The sequence below is a fragment of the Phocoena phocoena genome, chromosome 9 (genome assembly GCF_963924675.1).
Source record: "Phocoena phocoena chromosome 9, mPhoPho1.1, whole genome shotgun sequence".
Lineage (NCBI taxonomy): Eukaryota > Metazoa > Chordata > Mammalia > Artiodactyla > Phocoenidae > Phocoena > Phocoena phocoena.
In genome coordinates this window covers 88669479-88692457 of record NC_089227.1, presented here as the reverse complement: position 1 = coordinate 88692457, position 22979 = coordinate 88669479, and the positions used below count along the sequence as shown (strand labels likewise).

The 22979-nt window shown below is 37.1% G+C and overlaps 1 protein-coding gene across 1 annotated transcript in view; it reads right to left on the bottom strand.

Moving 5' to 3' along the window:
* Nucleotides 1-222: 222 nt before the first annotated feature.
* NUP205 (nucleoporin 205) overlaps nucleotides 223-22979 on the bottom strand; it is an 81992-nt gene continuing 59235 nt past the window's right edge. Inside the window, exons 34-43 of the mRNA XM_065883681.1 lie at nucleotides 21667-21805; nucleotides 19464-19590; nucleotides 14364-14440; nucleotides 12221-12349; nucleotides 11873-11999; nucleotides 4457-4623; nucleotides 2401-2524; nucleotides 1805-1933; nucleotides 1139-1212; nucleotides 223-567 (exon numbers count right to left, since the gene is read on the bottom strand). Coding sequence (XP_065739753.1) covers nucleotides 415-567; nucleotides 1139-1212; nucleotides 1805-1933; nucleotides 2401-2524; nucleotides 4457-4623; nucleotides 11873-11999; nucleotides 12221-12349; nucleotides 14364-14440; nucleotides 19464-19590; nucleotides 21667-21805 — 1246 coding nt within the window. The 3' untranslated portion in view covers nucleotides 223-414. The remainder of the gene's footprint in view (nucleotides 568-1138; nucleotides 1213-1804; nucleotides 1934-2400; nucleotides 2525-4456; nucleotides 4624-11872; nucleotides 12000-12220; nucleotides 12350-14363; nucleotides 14441-19463; nucleotides 19591-21666; nucleotides 21806-22979) is intronic.

The following is a 22979-nucleotide window of genomic DNA, read 5'->3' as shown; positions in this document are numbered from 1 at the left end:
CAGTGAGAGGCCCACGTACCACACACACACACACACACACACAAAAGTGTAATGTAGCTACAAAGAGAGAAGAAATTAGAATTTTCAGACCATGGCTTTAATTTAGCATTCCGAATAATACCCCTGGGGGGAAACCATCACTGTGGAAGGATTATTTGTTGAATTCCTGATAATATTGACCATATTCTAGATAAAATTTCAAGAGACTGACCACATATTTGTTTTTTTTAAAAAGTATTTATTTATTTTTTACTAGTGAGGATGAAACCAGGCAAAGAAGTTTACAGAAAAGAAGTCCATATATAAAGAAAGAAATAGCAAAATATCCTTTGGTCATAATTTAGAAAGAAACTATAAAAAGGAGACAGTTTCCCCCAATTCCTCTCTTCCTCAGAAGAGCATAAGCACGGGCTCTCAGTTCCGTGATATCCTCAGCAAGCCTCGGATACGTCTGACAAGAGCTTGTATGAAACTATAGCGAGATCGAACTTTTGAATACAATCCTTCAATGTCCAGAAGTTTCTTTTGTAGTGATTCTCCAAAAGCACTGATGGCATCAGCCTGAAGCTACAGGTAATGCAGGTGACATTTCATTATTAAGTAGTCTCAAATATTTCTTTTATTCTATGTCTTCCTATTTTAAATACCTTTGAATTTTTGTAATGTGGTCCTTTCCCATGTGCCAAATTAACTCAACATTCACATTTTCCACCCTAGAATTTACTGGTATGATACTAATGTTTTTCCTTCTTTCCCTTGTTGTATAAATGCGTAAAACTTAAAATTTGCTTTAAATAGCAATAGCTATTGATATACGGAGTTTCCAGGTCATGATGCTTACCTTTACTGAACTCTTACTATGTTCTAGGCACTACCCTACGAGTCTCACACATGAAGCCTCATTTAATTCTGACAAAATGCTTAGAGGTTGAATTATCATTCCCATTTCTGAGCTGAGGAAATGGAGGCTCAGAAGCTAAGTAAATTGTTCTGAGTCACGTAGCTAATAGGTGGCTATGCTAGAATTCAAACCAGGTCTTTGGATGCAAACTTGAAAACTATTATCTTACTAATATACCAGGCTTTCCCTTTTTACTTTCAAAAAAAAAAAAAAAAGAGTATGAGAATAGAACCTTACCTGGTCTATATCATGTTGGCTCACTATAGTCAGCCCACTTCTAAAATCCAGATTGCTTTCTGAAGCGAAGGAATCTAGAGATAAAGACACAGTCAAACCAGCTCTGCAGGTGTGTGTCTACTACACAATGGAAGAACCCGATGACAATGAACCACAGCACTGTGAAAAGCATGGGTCAAGACTGAGAACTCTATTTCAGCTTTCAGTAAATGGAAGCCCCTAGGAAGCACTTCACTGTTCTAGGCCAGGGTTCTCAAGCTTTCCTTCTGTTTCTTGCCACCTAAGGGATCCAATACACGCTCATTAGTCACAGAAGGTCCCTCGAGCAACAAGAATCATGGCCTAGGCTGACCCATTTCCATTCTTCTGGAAAATTATTTGTGACCAGAGGACTCTGGACCTGGGTCAGCCATTAACTGCAAGAAGCTGAGAAGCAGCTGAAGGCAGCCTCTACAATGCTCTTGTGCTCCACACAATTTCCCAAGGACAGAAGGGAAAATACAAAACATAGCTATGCCTAGTAACTAAGTAGCTCTTGATTACCTAGTCCACCCTGTGACTGTTCAGTAACCTGAACAGTAAAAAGCAGATTAAATGTAACTAGTTTTTTAAGGTGCTAAAATCTATAGGCATTTATGGTTCACTAATTTTCAGAATAAAGTTTACCTTGTAGCCTTCTGCTTTTAAATAAGGTCCTGGAGGCAAATAAGGAGTCTTGAGAATCCGTGGGTGTGCAATGTAACAAGTAGTACTCCAGATGGCGCCAGAGAATAAACAGGCAGGTCTCTGTGATAACTATCGAGAGCTCAGATTAAAGGAAAACAATCTCATCACATGATTTTGCAAAACAGTTTCTGAGCAGGAGGGAAAAGAAGAGACTGCACCATTCAGTGATGTACCACAGCCTCAGTCTAATAAACTGGACGTAAGGTCTCTCCAGAAAGCAGCAAGATGTGCTGAGAGGAAGGAGGTGGAAACTGTGGGATGCTGTGCCAGCACAGCCTTCAGTGTCCTTGTCTCCTGTCCGGACAGAACGTGTCTGTGTATATTATGAGGATTACTAGTTACTCTAAAAGGTAAGAAAAATATTTTCAATTTAGAAATATACCACACATTTAACTAGAAAAAAACTAACAGTAATTATGCCCCTTTCCATATGATTTTGATACCCAAATAATGTGAAAATAAGTAAACAGTTCCCACATTTGAAAATTCTCTTAAAGGTCACCCTTCCAGCCCCACTATGATTCCATTAAGGATACAAGAACAAAGGGAAAGCAGTTTAGCTCGATTGTTGATCAGCTTCACCAAACGGCGTCTTGCTAGAACATATTTCTGTGTAGTGGAGATTTTATCAACACCAGCAGGCATCACAGACTGACACAACTAAGAAAAAAAACAAACACAGTATTAAGAATGACATATATTGTAACAAAAATTTAATGAAAATCTATATACTGTAAGTAGTCACTTGTGATACGTACTGTGAAAAACGTTCAAATAAATTTAAACATCCTTGCAGACAGGAGTTAATTATCTAATTAGGAAGCTAGTTATTTTAAAAAACGAGAGCCAAAGAAGCAGTTGAATTCACAAATGAACGTTCATCTGCTGCTTTTTGAAAGTCCAGTCCCTGAAACAGACATTTCCAATCTGCTGAGGGGCCAACCAATCCTGAATTTCTTGTCAAATTAAAACAAAACAAAACAGTGGGATTTCCAAGCAGTAAGTGTCACAATGCCGCGTGGAGAATTTCTGTAACAGCTGTCGGGTATCTTCTGAAGAAAATGTGAATTAGACTTGTAGAGCATAATAAATATATGATCATCAACCAGAACCTCCCCTGATCCCTTCTCCATCTGGCATACTTGCAAGCACAGTGGGTCAATTTAATGTGCAGACACTGGGTTTGGCAGCAGGTGTTCTACAGTGGGACTGGTGGAGTGCCACATGCTTTACCGTGATGCTGCAGCTCCTCCTGTGTGTACTAGCATCACCCATAAGCTGTGCACGACGGGGAAGGACTGCCAGGTGTAAACTACACAATTTCAGGGGTTACCTGAACCCAGTCAATAACACCTGCCTCAACCTGTACTTGCTAGCTGTGTGGCTGTGGATAAGTTAGTCTGTCTTTCAGTGCCTCAGCTTCCTCATCTGAGAAATGGGAGACACAATATCTGCCTAAGGTATTCAGGTAGAATATGTAGCTCATGGCTTGGCACATCATAAACTCTCAATAAATGTCCCCTAGAATTATAAGAATGGTAAAAGGGAGTAGGCTCTGACTACTCTTAAGAGTGACATGGTGTTTTTCAGAAAACCTGGTGTGAACCAGGAATGGCAAAATGGCTCAACATGCAGGCTGCCACAAAAGACACCATGAAGCTTCAGCACTGGCCAAGCGAAGCCTTATAGCTCAGCTGTGCCACATGGAAAGAAAGAGCAGGCCCAGTAACTCAGCATCTTTAGTTACAATAAGTGCCAGGGTATGATTCTGGATCATTGAGAGAAGGTAGTCAAGTCTGATACGCCATCTCATTTGTCTGAAAAATTCACTTAACAGATACTGAAAATGCTGAAGGAACAGAGACATCTTACCTAAGGAGTCACTTCTAACTGAAAAAGCACCTGCACCTAAGTTTCTCAGCACAGATTTTTAGAGTCTAAATTACCAAACTCTTTATGCAAAGGCCAGCTACCGAAATTTCTACTGAATAGCAGGTGGTTTTCTTGAACAGGTACAACTTCCTGTCACTCAGTCACGAGTTTCTATGCTCATGAAGTGTGCTGCTTAGGTGAGGAGCTCTTCTTCAAGCCACACAGAGCTTTGAGTCATTGTAATTCCTTTCATCTCACTGCACGCATCATCTTTACCTACAAGTCTGACACCAGACCCCTGGTCCTTATCAGTAAAAACAATGGCTTCTCAAAAGTCTCCATCGCTTGGGACTTCCCTGGTGGTCCAGTGGTAAAGAATCTGCCTTACAATGCAGGGGGCGCAGGTTCCATCCCTGGTCAGGAAACTAGGATCCCACACACCGCGGGGCAGCTGAGCCCGCAGGCCAAAACTGGTGAGCGTGCGCCTCAACTGGGGAGCCTGCGTGCCGCAAACTGCAGAGCCCAGGCGCTCTGGAGCCCACGAGCCACAACTAGAGAGAGAAGGCCTGCACACCACAATGCGAGAGACCCGCACACCACAACGAAGAGCCCGAGTGCCGCAACTAAGACCCGACGCAGCCAAAAATAAATAAAATAAATAAATAATAAAATAACTCTTAAAAAAATAAAAGTATCTACCGCTCATTATAAGATTTATACCTCTTTTATCTCATCTGGGGGAAGTTGCTCCACGTTCTGTAGCTTGTTGACACTCCGTCGATGACTGTCATAATAGCTGAAGAAATCATTAGCGCTCTGTTTCAGCAGGTAGACAATAATGCCCAAACCAGGTAGGCGCCAGTATGGAACCACTGGAGCTTGGGTATCTAATAGAGTTGATAAAAAACAATGTTCTACTTATAGCCATTTCATATGAATCTCAAATGACCTGTTTTTTTAAAAAAAGGAAAGCCCAGGAATTTAAGGGCATGTAAACTATTATTAAAACCAATCCAAGACTACTTTTAAATACCACTGACAGTTCAAAGGAGTGGTTAGGAGCTACTGTAATGAGGTAGGTACATAAGGCTGGAGCCTTGAGACAATAAGGAGATCTGGCTGATGGACACTGAGACAGCTTACCCTTTACTGGGTGAAGACCTCTTTGAGAACTCTATAGAAGTTATAAACCTTTACACCTGTCTCTCCACCACCCCACACCCCGTGCACACAAATACAGTTTATAGTTTCCTGACCCCAGGTGAATAACTCCTGCCTCGTCCTGTGGCTCTACTTATATGGACTCATTTCCAGTCTGCATCTTTCTGGTTGCTGAGTTCCCAGATCAAAGTTATTCTTCCAAAGAGACAAGGAGAACGCTAACAAATAGTTAAAAAATAGATAATTAAATTTAAAGTTTAGTGAGTCTTCTACCACAATAACTCCATTTGGATAGCAAAACAAAATGACCTGCCTTTTACTTGACTTTCTGATGAAGGTATAAAAGAAAAACGTGATGTTGGAAAAGCTGTTTGTAGAGGGAAGAAAAACAAGGCGAGCAATAATGTTCCTATTCTATTGATAGAGATGGTTTGTGTGGTGCAAGTAAAGCAATTTCCTCTTGTGACTGAGGGATTTCTTTGAGAAACACCTTGGTAATTTCAGGTTTAATTTGGAGATAATCTTTGTTTAATGGCCCCAACTGCCATGAACACTGAAGGAGAGATCTACATTTGCTTCCTTCACTGCCACCCCCTTGAACTTTGCTCCAAAGTGCAATCTCATAGACCTTCATGTGGAGGGGAAAAGAGAAAAGAGTCCCTTGTCAGTGGATTCTGCCACCAAAAAAATATCCTATACTCATCTGATTTGCCAATTCTCCTTCACCAGTCTCAGTGAAGATATGACAATCTTTATGATACAGGTCATCACAGAGAGCCTTCTTCTAGTGAAATTAGGTATGCCGGTCCCCAGACAACATTTGTGTGACCTCAACTTGGTAGGAAGCTATCCATAAATATGATGGTCTAATGCTGAGAGTATTCCAAATCACTTCAGGAGTTCTTATACACTAACTTGCTTAAGCCTAGAAAATATTAAGAGCATTCAGAGGCACCAGACTTAGACATCAGATGAGGATGGCCCATGAGATATCTAACTACAGAAACAGATTCTGCAGAAAAGACCATGAAGTCAAAGAAGTGGAAGTGCTACAGAAAAGGGTCCCTTGATCACAGGTAATAGTAAATATACTAGAGGATAACAATAATACAAGAGCAATAATAAGAATAATAATAGCTAACACTGATGTCATGCCAAGCACCAGGCACTTTACACATATTAACACATTTAATCCTTACAATAATTCATCAGAGGGAGCTTGTTATTACTTCCACTTTATAGACAAGGAAACTGAGGCACAAAGAGATAAGTCATTTTTCTTAAGTCACTTGTAGCACTGGGATTTAAATCCAGGCAGTTCATCATCAGTCTGTGCTCTTAACCACTAGGTTAAACTATCTCTCTATAACTAAATATTCTAGAACCTACAAGATACTTACCCATTCATATGTCTAGAATTGGCAGAGAAGAATATGCTTATTAACCCTTAAAAAAGTCTGAAGAAAAATAAAGACCAATTTATAAGGTTTCATAAAGTTCATCTTTAAGTATTAAAGATCAAAAAACAACATGGTATGCAAAAGATTGGCTCAAAATGATAAGAAACTAATGAAATTTTAATAATTATTAGTGATATTAATGTTTTGAAGAATAAATGACAAAATTACAATTTCGTTTAAAAAATCTTATGCTCAGGTTAAATTTGTTTTAAAAAGTTAGATTCAAAGGGGAAGAAAAGGATTGCCCTCTTGAGGCAGTTAGAGGTCTGCATCAAGCTATAGACCTACAGGGATTAGTAAACAGATTCATGCTCATTTACAAACTCCCAGACAGAAAGGGGACACAGCAGGTTAAATGTCACTGCTATGTGGTAGGAAAACCACTCTTCTGAATGAAAAGGGGTCTCTGAGTAGGATTCCCAGTCATTCCATGCCCCTCCAAGTGAAGAAGACCTCCTTTTTCCTATTTGCTGAGCCACCTGAACTAGCACTTTTCCCGCATGCCGGTGAGGCTGCACCTTTGTAGTCTAGTGATCTTCCTGGCAGCAAATTTCTTGAATATAGGAGAAAGCTAGAACTATGTAGAATTAATTTGCTTAACTAAGTCAAAGAAATTGTTTTATATATCCAGTTTGAATGATTTAAGCACTTTACTCCATAAAATATTACTATAAATCTTTATTTTTTTAATTTCTTTAAGAAATTAAAATTTAAGAAATTAAAATTTCATTTCTTTAAGAAATTTCTTTAAGACATACTCTCACCCAAGGCTACTCCAAATGAATCACTGAATAACAGGTATTTTTAAGTAAAGGTATCTTATTAGGTTTTAAGAACTTCTGTTCCCAAATATGTCAAACTAAGACCATATCAGACAACAGCCCACTCCCTGCTCATGGCAGAAAATAAAAAACCTAGACATAACACAAAAAATAACTACCTAAAGTTACCAAAGTAAACAGAAGCAGACAGATGCTGGTAGGGAGTGCAGGCGCACTGGGAAGAGGGCAGATGGAACCGGTACAACTCTAAGCTCGCAGCTCATGGCCTTCGGCCTGGGGCTAAGTACACCCAGCAGTAGCACAAGCAACACAATGCAGAAGCAGGAGTGCTGATGGAAAAAGCACAGTCATTAACGCCTGACAAACCGAAAAAACAGCAGCTGAGAAGCCGGGAAACCATGACCAGTGAAGAAAGTTTTAGGGGAATCCCAGAAGAGTAGAGAGGGGATCCCTATAGCTACCCACATCACTAACTGACCCCTGAACCATGCACGTAACACACTCAAAACATCTCAGCTAAAGGCAAAAGACATAAACTGACGCAGCACCTGTCACCCAAGAATCAGTGTTCACAGGTCAAAACAGCCAAGGTAATTAAGCCAAAACAAAAGAAGAACACCAAACAGGGAAAAAATAATGGAATCTAGAAGCTTCAAACCTTTGTAATGTTCAGTATACAATTTTAAATACCCAACATATAAACAACTAAGAAAATGGAACACATTCTCAAGAGACAAGAAAACCAAGCAAGTCTAATCCCTGATAAACCAGATGTTGGTAACTAATGAATGAGCGTTTTAAAGTAGCTATTATAACTGGGGGAAAACAAACAATGAAAACATAGTTAATCTCAGTAAAGAAAATAAAAATGAGATAAGAGAATCAAACAAAAATTCTAAAACTGAAAAACACAATTTCTGAAATAAAAATATTCACTGGATATATTTTGCCAAATAGAGCTTATTGAGGAAAGAATAAATGAACTTGAAGATAAAGCAACTGAAGTGGTCAAAAAGCACAAACTTCCAGTTTTAAGATAAATAAGCACTAGGGATGTAATGTACCATGCAATAAATATAATTCACACTGCTCTATGTCATGCATAAAAATTGTTAGGAGAGTAAATCCTAAGGGTCCTCGTCACAAGGAAAAAAATTTTTCCCCTTTTATTTTGTGTCTATATGAGATGATGGATGTTCACTAAACTTATTGTGATAACCATTTCATGATGCATGTAAGTCAGATCATTATGCTGTACATCTTAAACTTATACAGTGCTGTATGTCAATTATATCTCAATAAAACTGGAAGAAAAAAATTCCAGTCTTCCATTATCTGTAAATATAGTTGCTAACGTAAAATTTACATATTCATGATACCAAGATATAAACAAAAAATTACAAGGAGGAATGGTTGCAAAAAATAAATGATCTTCCCATTACATTTACCTTCAGGGCCTTGAAATCATGCTAACATACATAAAATGCAATGCAACTTTACATGAGATAGTAAATCAAATAATTAAAAAGTATAGCAGGGGCTTCCCTGGTGGCGCAGTGGTTGAGAGTCTGCCTGCCGATGCAGGGGACACGGGTTCGTGCCCCGGTCCGGGAAGATCCCACATGCCGCGGAACGGCTGGGCCCGTGAGCCATGGCCGCTGAGCCTGCGCATCCGGAGCCTGGGGGGCTCCACAAAGGGAGAGGCTACAACAGTGGGAGGCCCGCGTGCCGCAAAAAAAAGTATAGCAAATGTTCTCATCCTATTTCTTATAAATAAAGAGCATTACAAAAAAAAAACATAGTATCAAATCATCTAATATATGTTTGAAGAGAAAGGGGCTGAAAATATTTGAAGAAAAAAAAGAGTCAAAATTTCCCCAAAATTGTATAGATAAAAAATTCTCAACAACACTAAACGGAATAAAAACAAAGATGCCCACACCAAGGCACGTTAACAGTCAAACTGTTTAAAGAGGAAGAGCACATCTCAAGAGCAGCAACAGAAAAACAACACTTTACATATAGAGGAACAATATTCCCATCAATGACTGACTTCTCATTATAAATCATGGAAGACAAAAGAAAGTGAAACCATATCTTTAAAGTACAGAAAGCACAAAACTACCAGCTCAGAATTCTATATCCAGCAGAATTATCCTGCAAGAATGAAGGCAAAATCAAGACATTTTCAATAAAAGAAAGTTAAGAGAATTCATCACTAACAAACCCATACTTATGTAAGAAATTTTTCGGCCTGAAGGGAAATGGCACCACGTGGAAACTCTGATCATTGAGAAAGAATAAGGAGCATCAAATGTGTTTAATATCTAAATAAATGCAAAAGACTTTTTTTCTTTTTACCCTTTTGTTCTTTACTTATAAAGCATTAAATTGTTTGAAATAAAAATTATTGTCTAAGGGAATTTATAGTGTATGTAGATGTAATACATGTAACAATTACAACGTAAAAGAAGGGGGGAATGTGGGCCTATACAGTTGTAAGAGTTGTAAATTTTGAATGAAGTGGTACTATATTAACAATAAATAGGCTGTGAAAAACGATGGCAATTCCTAAAAAAAAAAAAATAATACAAAGAAGTGTAGGTAAAAACCCAATGGTAAAATTAAAATCAAATTCTATAAAACAGACTTTTTTTAAAAGCAGGTAAGGAAAAACAAAAACAAAAAAACAGAGAAAGGAGGTAGAAAGCAATTAATAAGTAGAAAACCATTAAATGATAGACCCAAGTCCAATCATATCAATAATTATATTAAATATTAAAGGACTAAACACACCACTAAAAGCAGAGATAGTCAAAATGGATTAAAGAAAAAAAAGACTCAACTCTCTGCTGTGTACAAGAGATGCACTTTAAACATAAAAACATGGATAGGATGAAAATAAATGGACAGAAAGAAATAAACCATGTAAACCATAAGATATTTTGAAAAAGAAGAACAAGGCTAGAGGATTTAAACCACCTGATTTCAAGACTTACTGTTGATATAAAGCTATTGAAGAATAAGTATATAAAGACAGTGTGGTATTAGAGAAAGAACAGACATGCAGATTAATGGAACAGAATAGAGAGTCCAAAAATAAACCCAAATTTATGTGGTCAATTGATTTTTGAGAAAAGGTATCAAAGTAATCCAAACAGAAAAAGATAATGTTTTCAACAAATAGTACTAAAACTGGACACAGGCTCATCACTAGTCATCAAGGAAATGCAAATTAAAATCACAGTGACATATCACAACACAACCACTAGAATGGCTGACAAACCAAGCATTGGCAAGCATGTGGATCAGCTAGAACTCTTATACATGGCTGGTAGGAATGCAAAATGACTGTACTTTGTAAAACAGAATGGCAGTATCTTATTTAGTTAAACATACCACAGAAGCCAGCAATTGCATTCTTAGGCATCTAATCAAAAGATATGAAAACATTATGTCCACATAAAGATTTATATCCAAATATTCATAGTAGCATTATTCACAATAGCTAAAAATCTGGAAATAACCCAAATGTCTATCAACTAGTGAAGAGATATATTATGGTATATTTTTAATATGGAATACCAGCCAGAAATAAAAAGGAACAAAATAGTAATACACACATGGATGGATTTCAAAAACACTGAGCTAAATGAAAGAAGTCGAAACACAAAAAACACTACATTATTGTATGATTCCATTTATATAGAATTCTGGAAAAGGCAAAATAATAGACACCTTGACCAGGGGTCAAAGGAAACAATCACATGCAAAGGGACAAGAAGAAACTTTTAAGGATGAGGGAATTATTCTATATTTTGGTTGTGGTAGTGGTTACACACTGCATAAAATTACAAAAAGCACTCAAAACTGTACACCTAAGATGGGTATATTTTGTTGTATGTAAATAAAAAACCTCAATGAAAACATTTTTCTTAATCCCACTTGCTAGGACATTTTATAATGGAGTTAGACAAACAAGAGTTCTTGGTATAACATATTTTTTCATAATATTATTCTATTAAATAGATATTTTACATGATTAAGCAATTTTCAGAGAAAATAAGATCCTGAAGACAATGAAAATGTGACAAAATGATTCGCAGAAATCTCAAACATAAGGTTTCTTGAGATCATCACCAGTCCATCACAATACAACCACCAAGATCCAAATGGGCTTTGGCTTTTGAATGTCCCATGGGACAAAAGCTTTAACCAATCCATAATCCGGCCTCATATTCCTAATCTTCCCTACTGGGTCACTAGGGAATCATAGGCTACATCAGTTTACTAACTATCGAAATTTTACTTTGCTATGTTACAGAAATTTGGAGCTAAATACAAAACCTGAGACACTAAATTCAGCTTAACATGATTTAACATACAAACTGTCTATTTTCATACTTTGCACCTGGCTAGTTTACTCTCCAATCCTAGAGCCTTTTGGGTCTCACATGCTACATAAAACTATACTCTCCCCACACGGCTCTTCCAGATTCATCCTCAGAAAATCTTAAATTTCTCTATTCTTTCCAGTTCTCCAGCTGTATCCACAGGTCTGACAAGAGTACCTCCTCATCACTCCTTCTTAAAGAAGTCGTTTTAAAAATTTCCCATTCATTACTCATGGTAAAAAAAAAAAAAAATTGCATCTTACTGGGGCCAACTAGAGCTTGTCATAATCCTGGCAACTTAATTCCTCAAATACAGAAAGAAAGAACTAGCTAGCTCACCTTGCCGGGGCCCATCTCTATTAATGGTTTCTGACAGGCTAGGGGTGAAGAGACACACAGCATGCTGAAAGGTAGGGGAACTCTGTAACATGAGTGACTGGCAATATTCCATGACATTGGCACAAATCTACAAAGGAAGAACAAGCAGTAACAAAAATATTAGCTCCTCAAATGCCTCATATCATGGAAATCCAGATTTGAAGGAGAACAAAGTTATAGATCAGTTTGTAAAATTACAACAAAGTTACAAATCAATTTGTAAAATTACCCACATCTATTATTTTCCTCAAATATCTCCAAAAACATAAAAAGCTTAAAGAATAGCTATACAACTCTCACTCCTCTTACCTGCTGCATAGCCAGTTCGATCTCATCTTTCTTGCTCACTCTATCCCCCTCCACATTATCATCTTGAAATTTAAACTGACGCAGTCTGTCGGAGCCACCAAAGCGACTTAGTAGTCCTAAGCACTGGCGCTAAGGAAAGAAAAGATACTTTCTTATTCATATCTAGTTGTATATGTTTAAAGTTAGTGACCTATCTTTCTTGAGGGAGATAAAAAAGAAAAACTCAGTGGGGAGTGAAATCACTCTTTAAAGCATCTAATTTCTTACTTCCAACTGACTCAACTAAAGTTAGCAATATTAAAATTTACCTTTCTGCAAATGTATTTACTTGGCAGACAACTCATTAAAAGAATATTAATTCTTTTAGCAGTTAACCCCGACTAAAATCTAAGTGCTTGCCAAAGATTTTTTGTATCACACCAAATAATTCCTTAGTAGATTCCCATTAAATAAATACTAATCAATAAACAATGAGAAGCAAAATGAGATGGCAAACAGAAGCAGATTTGTGATAATTTTGTCTACTAAGGCTCAAATTTAAAGGCTCTTACTCCTGTGGCTGCTTCTGGGGACTTCAGAAAGGAGTTGGGAACACAGAAGAAACCTTGGCAGATAAATCGCAAAACTCATTTGTTTGAAATGTTGGTACTTTTCACCTGAGAATATAATTGTTCCTAAGGTTCTCAGTGGGAAAGGATAAGCTTTGCAAAATTGGCAGTATGTCCAGAATCAGAGATGTGGGTTCCAATTACAGGTACATGACTTTTTGCTATATGTCCTGGGACAAGTTACTTAACTTCCTCAAGCCTCTGTGTTCATATTTCTAGAGTGATAATAGCAATTCCTACCTTATAAGATTATTGTTAGGATTACCTGAGACATTGAATTGTATTTAAAGTGCTTAGTACAGTGTTCTGCACATAGTAAGTGCACAATAAAAACACGTTTAAAACATTGGTATTACACATACACACATTCACCCCTACATATATACATCCATATATATTATATAATATCTAACTTAAACTGATGTTAGTTTAAATAATAAGTATGGATAAGGCAAAACATACTAAGGAGATTATAATGTAAATTTAATTTGTCAAAATACTCTTTTTAAATCTTAAAACTGGCTGTTTGCTATTCTTACAGACAAAAACAGATGCACTATCACATTTCCAGAGGCTACCTTATGAAAGATGCATCAAAAATATTTTTTTCTCCCCACCAATGAAAAAAGTTAGAAGGCTTAAAAAAACAAAATAAAACAGAGTATTTTGGCTTGGTTAGAGAGAGTACAAGCCTTTCTGGAGTGCTATTTGACAATGACTCAAAATGTACTACTTGTATACCCATGCACGCAGTGATAACAATTATGCTGATGGCAGCATTTTTCTTTTGGAAACTTGAAAAACAGCTCATGAAAAGAGGACTGTTTAAGAAAATTACTGTATCAAAAATAATGGAATATAAATATAATTCTTCTGCAGCCAAAAAAAAGTGAAGGTGCTCAAATCAAAGCAGGCCAGGAGGCTCCCAGAAAGACTGCGATAAAATATCTAATTGATAAGCTATCTACTCTGTTTGAATATATTGAAAAGAGATTACATAACTGGAGGAGAGTTTGGGAATAAATTAGAAATAAGTACATAAAACCAAGCAAATAAAAAAAAGAAACACTTACTCTAGGAAAAACAATGTTGTATAGAAAAGTAAAATATGGTCCATCCATGGCTTATTCATAAATGACATTTCATAGTAATAAAAATATAACACTAAATATTAATCTAATCGAAATTATGATATGATTAGAGTTGGGGGTGGGGACACGTTACAAGAGAGGTATGTATTGTATGACAGAAGAACGGGAGTAAAGAGATCTAAATTCTCATCCTTCTCGATAGAAGGTCAACAGATGACTCTTAAAATTGGAAAATCAAGTAGTAGTAACATAAGCATATTATTTAGAGATATGAAAGAATCAATTAAAACCGTCGCTGGGTTTACCCAAATTCAGGGAGCAGAATGCGGAGGATCAGTGAGAGGACTGTTGTATTTTCTTACAAGTCTTATAGCTGCTCTTTAAAGAAGTAAAAAAAAATTTTTAATTTGAAAAATAAAAAAGAAGTAAGAAAGAATCAGTTACCTGGAATCTTCCAATATGTCCTTGTAGCTCCATTAGAGATCCTTCATTAACATCAACATCAAGTTCACTTAGTATACCTATAAAATTTGGAATGCTTTTAAATGTAGTGTTATAATCAAAAAATTAAAAACATTAAAAAACCAGGAATGGTAGTTTTACTATTTTATATTTATATATGTATAAATATATATATATTTATATATGTATAAATATATATTTTTTTATATATATATATGCATAAATAGACACAGACTCTGCCATGAAGGAGGTTTGAGAAATATGACTTTACAAAGATTGTGTACCACCACACAATATGTAAGTGTACCACACCACATATTCAGTCATATGCAAGCTAAATCTAGACTGAATCAGTAATTCAAAAAGGCACTTCAAAGTTTTTGAGAAAAATCGACTTTTTATTTATAAACATAGAAGTTAAAATTTTCTAAACTCAGCAGTAAATTACTTTCTCATGTAACAGTTCAGAATATAAAACACTAAAAATGAAATGCATTTTTTTTCTTTTATCTCATCTATGTATTGTACCATTTGATTTTTTTTCTTTTCCCTTAGGCAAAGTACAGTTTACATATACACAAAAAAGTTGCCATTCAATTTCTCAGTTTGGACCCATTACGAAATTCCTAAAGCTGATCAACCTTTTATAGTACCGTGGACTCCCTTTATTTCTATTGAGCCCTCCAAGCAAACCCATGGGTCATTCTCTCCACTGGTTTATTTCTTTGTTCTATGACTGTAGCCATGAGGAGAACCCAGCTGATCCTGTCCCAGCCACCCTAACTATCCATGTGTTTTCACAATCCCTTTAATCCATTTCTTACTTCCAAGCATACACTCCATAGCACATAACCTGGAACCTTATCCTTTGCTCCTTATAATGACAAGCCTTCCTCCTTTTAGATTTCTCAGCCCATCAACCTCTACACAAACCTACAGAAAATACTCATATCACTTGGCACATGCTGGCTTGTTACCTCACCTGCGCCTCACTGCTCCACTAGCTCCTTTCCCTTTCCCACCTCCACCTCCACGGGGAGTAGGCTCCCAGAATCACTTTATTTAATTACTTTCTAAAATTTACCCTACCGCAGAGGATTTTTCTGCACTATCTACAAATGTGTTCAGGTCTCCCTTGTACTCCAAAACAAAACAAAACCAAGTAAAACCCTGGTTAATATCAAATTCTTGAAATATTTTTTTCTCCATTTGTTGCTCATGATTCTTATGCCCTCCTTTTCCATCTTAACCCCTTGAAAGCTGGAGTTTGCACTTAACACTACCATGGAACTTTGGCTTTTTCCTGTTTGTCCTTAATCTTTCTGATCTCTGCAACCTGTGTTGCTGTTCCCCAGTTCTTTCATTCCTCCTGCACACCAACTGCTGCCTCTATTTTAAAAAACTAGCAATTCTCAGATTCTTTTTTCTTTTGGCAGCACCGAGTGGCACGCGGAGCTTCCCCAATCAAGGATCGAACCCGTGTCCCCTGCAGTGAAAGCACAGTCTTAACCACTGGACCACCAGGGAAGTCCAATTCTCAGATTCTTAAGACCTTTCTGCTACATGCCACCTGAGTGCTGTGGACCATATATATCATCCTCAACTCCAAAACACTTTACAGAATATCTGTGGGTCACAGATAAAAAATTAACCTGATGATAAGTAGTTGAGGAGGTACAACATATCTGGTACTGGGCTAAGCATTTAGGACAAAAACCATATAGTAAAATTACAGGATAATATAAAACCATATGTAATCAAGGGCTGAACTGGGCAGAGTAGGGTTAAGAGGAGTATAAATTATTTTTTAAAGTTATTTTAAAAAATTAGGAGGGTATTTGGCATTATCTTTTAAAATTATTTTAAAGTGTGTGTGTGTATATATATATACACGTATGTAATGGTATATATGTATGTACATATATATATATAGATATATATATAGATATATATAAAAGTATATTTATATCTGACAAAGCACTGCCAGGAACTTACCAAGCCTACCAGCTCAAATATATAAAAATGTATATGTATACGTATACACACACACACACACACACACAAAGTTATTAAATGCCATACTGTTTGACATTTTTAAAAAGATCGGAAACAGTCAACGTGTCATAGGGGTCTGGGTAACCACCTCACAATTGGAAAACTATTCCACCAATTAAAGAGTCAGGTAGGAACTATACATGCCGATGAGAAAAAATCCCCAAGACACAGTGTGGGGAAAAATTTACAGAGCAGTGTGTATGGTATTTCATTTGTGTAGGGAGGAAAAAATTTTTACACCACGAGCAGAGAAACTGCTAGAAAAACAAAGTATAAATTGATAATTGGTTCCTTTTAGGGAGCAGGAATTGCTGGTCAGGGTGCTTTATTCTTTTATTTTGTTTGAATATACCATGAGCATGTTAAAATAAACTGTGCCTTTCTGAAGATAATTTTAATACAGTGACAGGGTTAAATGCTGCTATTAGTAAAATACAGAATATTTCAAGTATTTTTAAAAAGTAACGAAAGGGGACTTCCCTGGTGGCGCAGTGGTTGAGAGTCCGCCTGCCGATGCAGGGGACACGGGTTCGTGCCCCGGTCCGGGAAGATCCCACATGCCGCGGAGCGGCTGGGCCCGTGAGCCATGGCCGCTGAGCCTGCGCGTCCGGAGCCTGTGCTCCGCAACGGGAGAGGCCACAGCAGTGAGAGGCCCGTGTACCGCAAAAAAAAAAAAGGAACGAAAGGAAAATTCATCGATAAAATCACCTTGCCAGAGGATCTGATAAAAGGTAAATTCTCTCTGTACTAACTCAGGACTTCTGGATTAAGATGGCAGAATGAAGTAGTATCATAGAATGTCCCTTCTATAATCAACCTACAAATAAATGAAATTCACCAAAAAGGGAAAGGGGCCAACTTACACCATAAATACTAAAGCATGGTGGTGCTTAAGGGAAAAAAAAAGGGGAGATGAAGAAAATTCCAGGGGAGTAAGTAGCATAATTCAACTCATGACCCTCATCCCACCCCTCAGAAGCAATACAGAGAAAAGAAGATAAGCCAACAAACTCTTGCAAATTCTCATGGAGACCCCACAATTTGCGAAGAAGCACATTCAGGTGATTAAGTAAATTAAGTAATTAGGAGAAACCAAGGTAAAAACCATTTGGAGAAGAACCACTACATAGCACTATGGGACCTTAGTAAAGGCAAGGGTGGCCTGTCTTGGTATCATCTCAGGACACTGGAATGAAGTGGGGAAATGAACATAATAAGCACACAGGACTAAGACACTCCAAGGCTGGGTGGAGTTGACCCTGGGATCTCCACAGAATGAGCACAGTCTCTAAGTACCTTAATATGCACTGCACTCTGCCCTTCCAAACTCTCTCCTTCTCCCAACACAAAGGGCTCAGGCACTGAGGCATGCCCAGAGAGGAAAAAATATTGCGGGTGTTGGGGCAGAAACAGAAGTTGGCCTCAGACTTCTCCACAGCAATATAAAGATGGAGGTAGTATAGGCTAGTAGTTAAGCACACAGACTCAGAAGCCACACTGCATGAAAAACCCTACAGTATTATTTGTGTGACTTTGGACAAGTTGACCTCTCTGTGCCTCAGTTTCCTCATTTGTAAAAAAAATATGACATTATTATTAATAGTAGGCCATGCTTTCATTCAAGAATAAAGGCAACCTTTAGATGTTTGTAAACATTAGAGAGTTCAGGGAAGATTATATACTTTTTCTTAGGGGAGGAGACCTCAATACAAATTAAAAACACCATGAGATAAATCAAAAGAAAGAACTCAGAAATGGTGAAGCTATAGGAGGAAAAAAAAGAATTGGTGTTTTTCTGTGAATCCATGTAAATATACAAGTATAACTAAATAGCTGAAGTTATTATGGTTACAAGACTGAATATAAATGATATTTACTTGATAAAGTAAAAATAATACAAGCAAACAACATGAGGGTGGAAGAAGAAGTGTAAAATAACTCATTACTTCATCTTTCACATCAGGAGTTAGTTGATTCTGTCTAAATTTTTTTTTTTTTTTTGCCATATGTGGGCCTCTCACTGTTGTGGCCTCTCCCGTTGCGAAGAACAGACTCCAGACGCGCAGGTTCAGCGGCCGTGGCTCACGGGCCCAGCCGCTCCGCGGGATGTGGGATCCTCCCGGACCGGGGCACGAACCCGTGTCCCCTGCATTGGCAGGCGGACTCTCAACCACTGCGCCACCAGGGAAGCCCCCTGTCTAAAATTTATACGTAGTAAAAAAAAATTTTTTTAATGACCAAAATATCTTAGTAGTTTATCATAATCTTTTTTTCTTCTTAATCATAATGATCTTTTAAGAACTAATATCTCTTGTACACTTGTAGTAAAGAAACATTTGTCTGGAATTCATCAATGTCTTCAGTTTCTCTTCAATTAGTTTTTCATCTGTAAAGTTCACGTAAAATTAAATAGCTGTTTTCTAAAACTGAATGTAAAAGGTATCCCATTCTCGTAAAGTACCTCTGTATTTCTGTTTCTCTCCACCGCCCCTCCCCCGCACCAATACATACATCTACATAGAGCAATGTTTGAAAAGCTACTTATCTATGTTAACATTTGATAATTTCTAGATAGTGGGATTTGAGTGTTAATTATTTTCTTGAACTTTTTGAATTTTTTATACTGACCATATATCACTTTTATAAACATATTACTTCAAATAAAGGCAGTTAAGGGGACTTCCCTGGTGGTCCAGTGGTTAAAAATCCACCTTCCGATGCAAGGGACGCAGCTTCAGTCGCTGGTCGGGGAACTAAGATCCCACATGCCGCGGGGCAACTAAGCCCACATGCCGCAGCAGAGGATCCCACATACCGCAACAAAGATCCCGCGTGCCTCGACTAAGACCCGACGAAGCCAAAAATGAAATAAATAACAATAATTTTTTTTAAAAAAGGCAGTTAACTCTGTTAGTTCCAATCTCAAATAAGTCATATATAGCTGCAAAGTAATAATAACCTCATTCTATTAAGTGTATGTCAGTCTGTAAAGCACTGGTAAAAATCCATTCAACATAATCAACTCACCAGGAAGTGCTGCTTTACTTATAATTCCTGTCAGCAGAGCCAATTCCTGCAAAGACCCAGCACTAACATCCTGACAGCGCAGGATTGCTTGTATGGTGTCAGAATGAGAAATGAGAAACTGCAACACCTAAGACGAAGAAAAGGAGGGGAAATGGAAAAACAGAGGTGGAAGAGTAGAAAATTGTATTATAAATTTATATCCATCTGTTTAATAACATTGAAGCAAGTAATTTAATGTAATGAAGAATATTAGATAAGCAGTTGTCTTTTGCATTTACGTAGTTTATTTCTTCAAGAAGCAAACATCTAACTAAATTTCGTAAGAAAGCTAAAGATAAGGATTATTTCAAAGTTTAGAGATTAATACATTTAGAAGCTACTATAGAAGAGTATAATATAACTTGGAACTACTGTATGAAAACTATTATTTGACCCCTATTTTTTTTTATTTTTGTCTAAATGGAACTAGAACATGAATTTAAAATGAGTGTGTTCAGAAATGACTTACTGGGACTTCCCTGGTGACTCAGTAGTTAAGAATCCGCCTGCCAATGCAGGGGACATGAGTTCGAGCCCTGGTCCGGGAAGATCCCACATGCCGCAGAGTGACTAAGCCTGTGCGCCACAACTACTAAGCCTGCGCTCTAGGGCCCACGAGCCACAGATACTGAGCCCACGTGCCACAACTGCTGAAGCCCATGCGCCTAGAGCCCGTGCTCTGCAACGAGAAGCCACTGCAATGAGAAGCCCACACACTGCAACAACGAAGAGTAGCCCCCGCTCACCCCAACTACAGAAAGCCTGCGCGCAGCAACGAAGACCCAATGCAGCCAAAAATAAATAAATTTATTTTTAAAAAATGACTTACTGAATTCAAGTTTGCTCTGTGAAAGTCTGACTAGTGTGACATGGGGACAATCACATAAAAGCTTTTGTCTAACTCTCCTTTTGATATGATGAAAATAAATGAGATACAAATCTTGACCTCTAAACTCTGCCCTTTCACCTTAGCATTTTACAGTGTACCACCATAGAAGACTCTACTCATTTTCACATTCCAACATCTTCTTAACTGGATTATAGATTCCCTGAAGGCAGGGACTACACCACAACTGGCTGAACATTTGAATCTCTCAGGAACTGTGCCACTTTTATTTTTTAATACAAATTCCTGGCCATCATTGTTGGACATGTTGGACATTGTTGGACATGTTGGACATTGTTGGACATTGTTGTCCATCATTGTTGGACATGAAACTCAGTAATCTGTATTTTTTAAAGAACCTACTCAAGTAATTCCACTATGCTCAGTATAAGACTGGCCTTGTATCACAATGTCCCACTTCTTCTAAAAAACCTTAATCTCGAGAAAGTAGAAGACAAAGTTTTTGAGTGTTAAAGAACTGACTCAAAGGCCGCATATGAAAGGGGTAGAATGTCACTTAGACTAACGCAATATAAAATCAGGTAGCACACTAGAAACAGCAGCATTCTATCTTGGGAAGGTATGCCTGAAGACTGATGGCAGGGAAAGCAGATAAAATCACCATAAATTATTAGGATGTGTCCTAATTCCTGAGGGTATCATAATTATAGAGCAACACAATAAAAAACTGCAGATTCTTAGTGATAAGCCTAATTAATCAGTAAAAGGTTAAATTGTATATTGCATTATTAGTCTAAGAAACAAACATATTTTTGAAGATTTCACTGAAAAGCAGTAAAAATAAAACTAATTTATGGTGTTTGAAGGAAAAATATTTTATTAGAAACTCACTTATTTAAATTACTCATTCTTTAAACATCACAACTAAATGTGGCATCATCATCTATCTTTTGTATTTTCTGCAAAGTCTAATAAAGGAACAGCATTCTCTAATAAATACCTGGTTAAATTACATTTTAGAAGACAGCTTATTTCTATCACAATAAGTGCTTCCTTTTGCACAACAACAAATTTAGATCTCTTGCCTTCTATCTCACTATTCTATTAATTAGCTGTGGTGTTTCATTCAAACAAGAGTACAAAAACAGACCGATAAAGTTCAGAGCAAAGTGCAAGGGGTCTATTTTCAATACCCAGCTCTGCCACAAACAGAACGGTTAAGGTAAATTCACGTTAAGCGTTCTATGCCTAGGGCTTCTGCATTTGTAAAATAAAGATTTTGCACTTGATGATTTCTACACTAAGGATTCCTCTTACCTGACCTGCTGCCTGCAAGTGCTGGGCCATACTAGACGTGAGGATGACCTGGCACAAGCGGAGAGCTGGAAGCAGAATCTGGCGGTATCGGTCCACTGGAGTAGGGATGAACACTGGGGCATCTCTCAGGCCAAACATGCTTGATTTGCATCCAGTGAACAAGGAGAGAGCAACAATCCAACAGTTAAAACAGTCCCCGACCATCTCCACGGCAAACAATCACAGGTGGCTAATTAAGATGTGAAGCTACTAATGAGGACTCTGTATCCCAGAGGTATAGTTAGTGAAAAAATCTGAATTTTTAAAAATCTTCGTAAAGAATAATTGCATAAACTTGAAAAGACAGTGCTAAAATTCCCCAAACATACTTATTCTACTCTAAATATTCCCTTGGGCCACAGAGACTATATGTGAGAAACAGACAGAAACAAAAGTTACTCTCCCCAAATTTCCCTCTTGTACACCCAAAGCCAAAAATGAATCTACATTGTCCATTACATAAAATAAAACAAGATTTTAAAAATTAAAATGAGATTGTAAAATCACTTAACCTTTAAGATGAGGTCTCAGAACACTATTAATAAACTATTATTTATTGTAAATATTTCTATTTAAATTTTTGAACAAAAAAAATGGTTGCCTGTTGAAGAGAAGAGAATGAAAGCAGAATATGGAAATAAAAAGAAATAACAGAAAGGCTTTCCAAAGGCAGGCAATAATAATGTGTCATGAACTGAGGAATACAATTTACTCAATCCTCTTCACCTAAGGTGAAAGTAATAACTCTCGTGTTTAAAACCTTAGAAAGTTATACTAAAAAAATTTTCTTTTCTAGAAGTAAAATATTTCTATAGTTAAGCCTGAAAAACTCAAACATACAATTTGGCAATGGATCTTTTGAGGAAAATTACTCAAACTGACCTAAATTGTTATTTAACAGTAGGAGGGTATGCTATAGGCCCTAACAATGCTGCAGCCATGTAGACAAAAAAGAAAAAATTTATATTCAAAGTCAACTGAGAAATCTGCTAGAAAGTTTGAAACTTAAAATAATTTCACTTGAAGCTTTCAAATTAGCAAGCAGTTGGTAAAATGTTAAAATGAGAAAAATATAAAATACTATTCAAGTCATCAAGAAAAGAAAATCCACAACAAATTATAATTTTATTACAATACTTTAAAAGACCAGTATAACTGAAAACATGTACTTCTACTAAACAGAACAATAAAGTTGGGAAGAAAAACGTCTAACAAAATGCTCTCCCATTTCCCTCTTATGTTACTGCTCTAAAATGGAAAGCACTAGGTCCCTA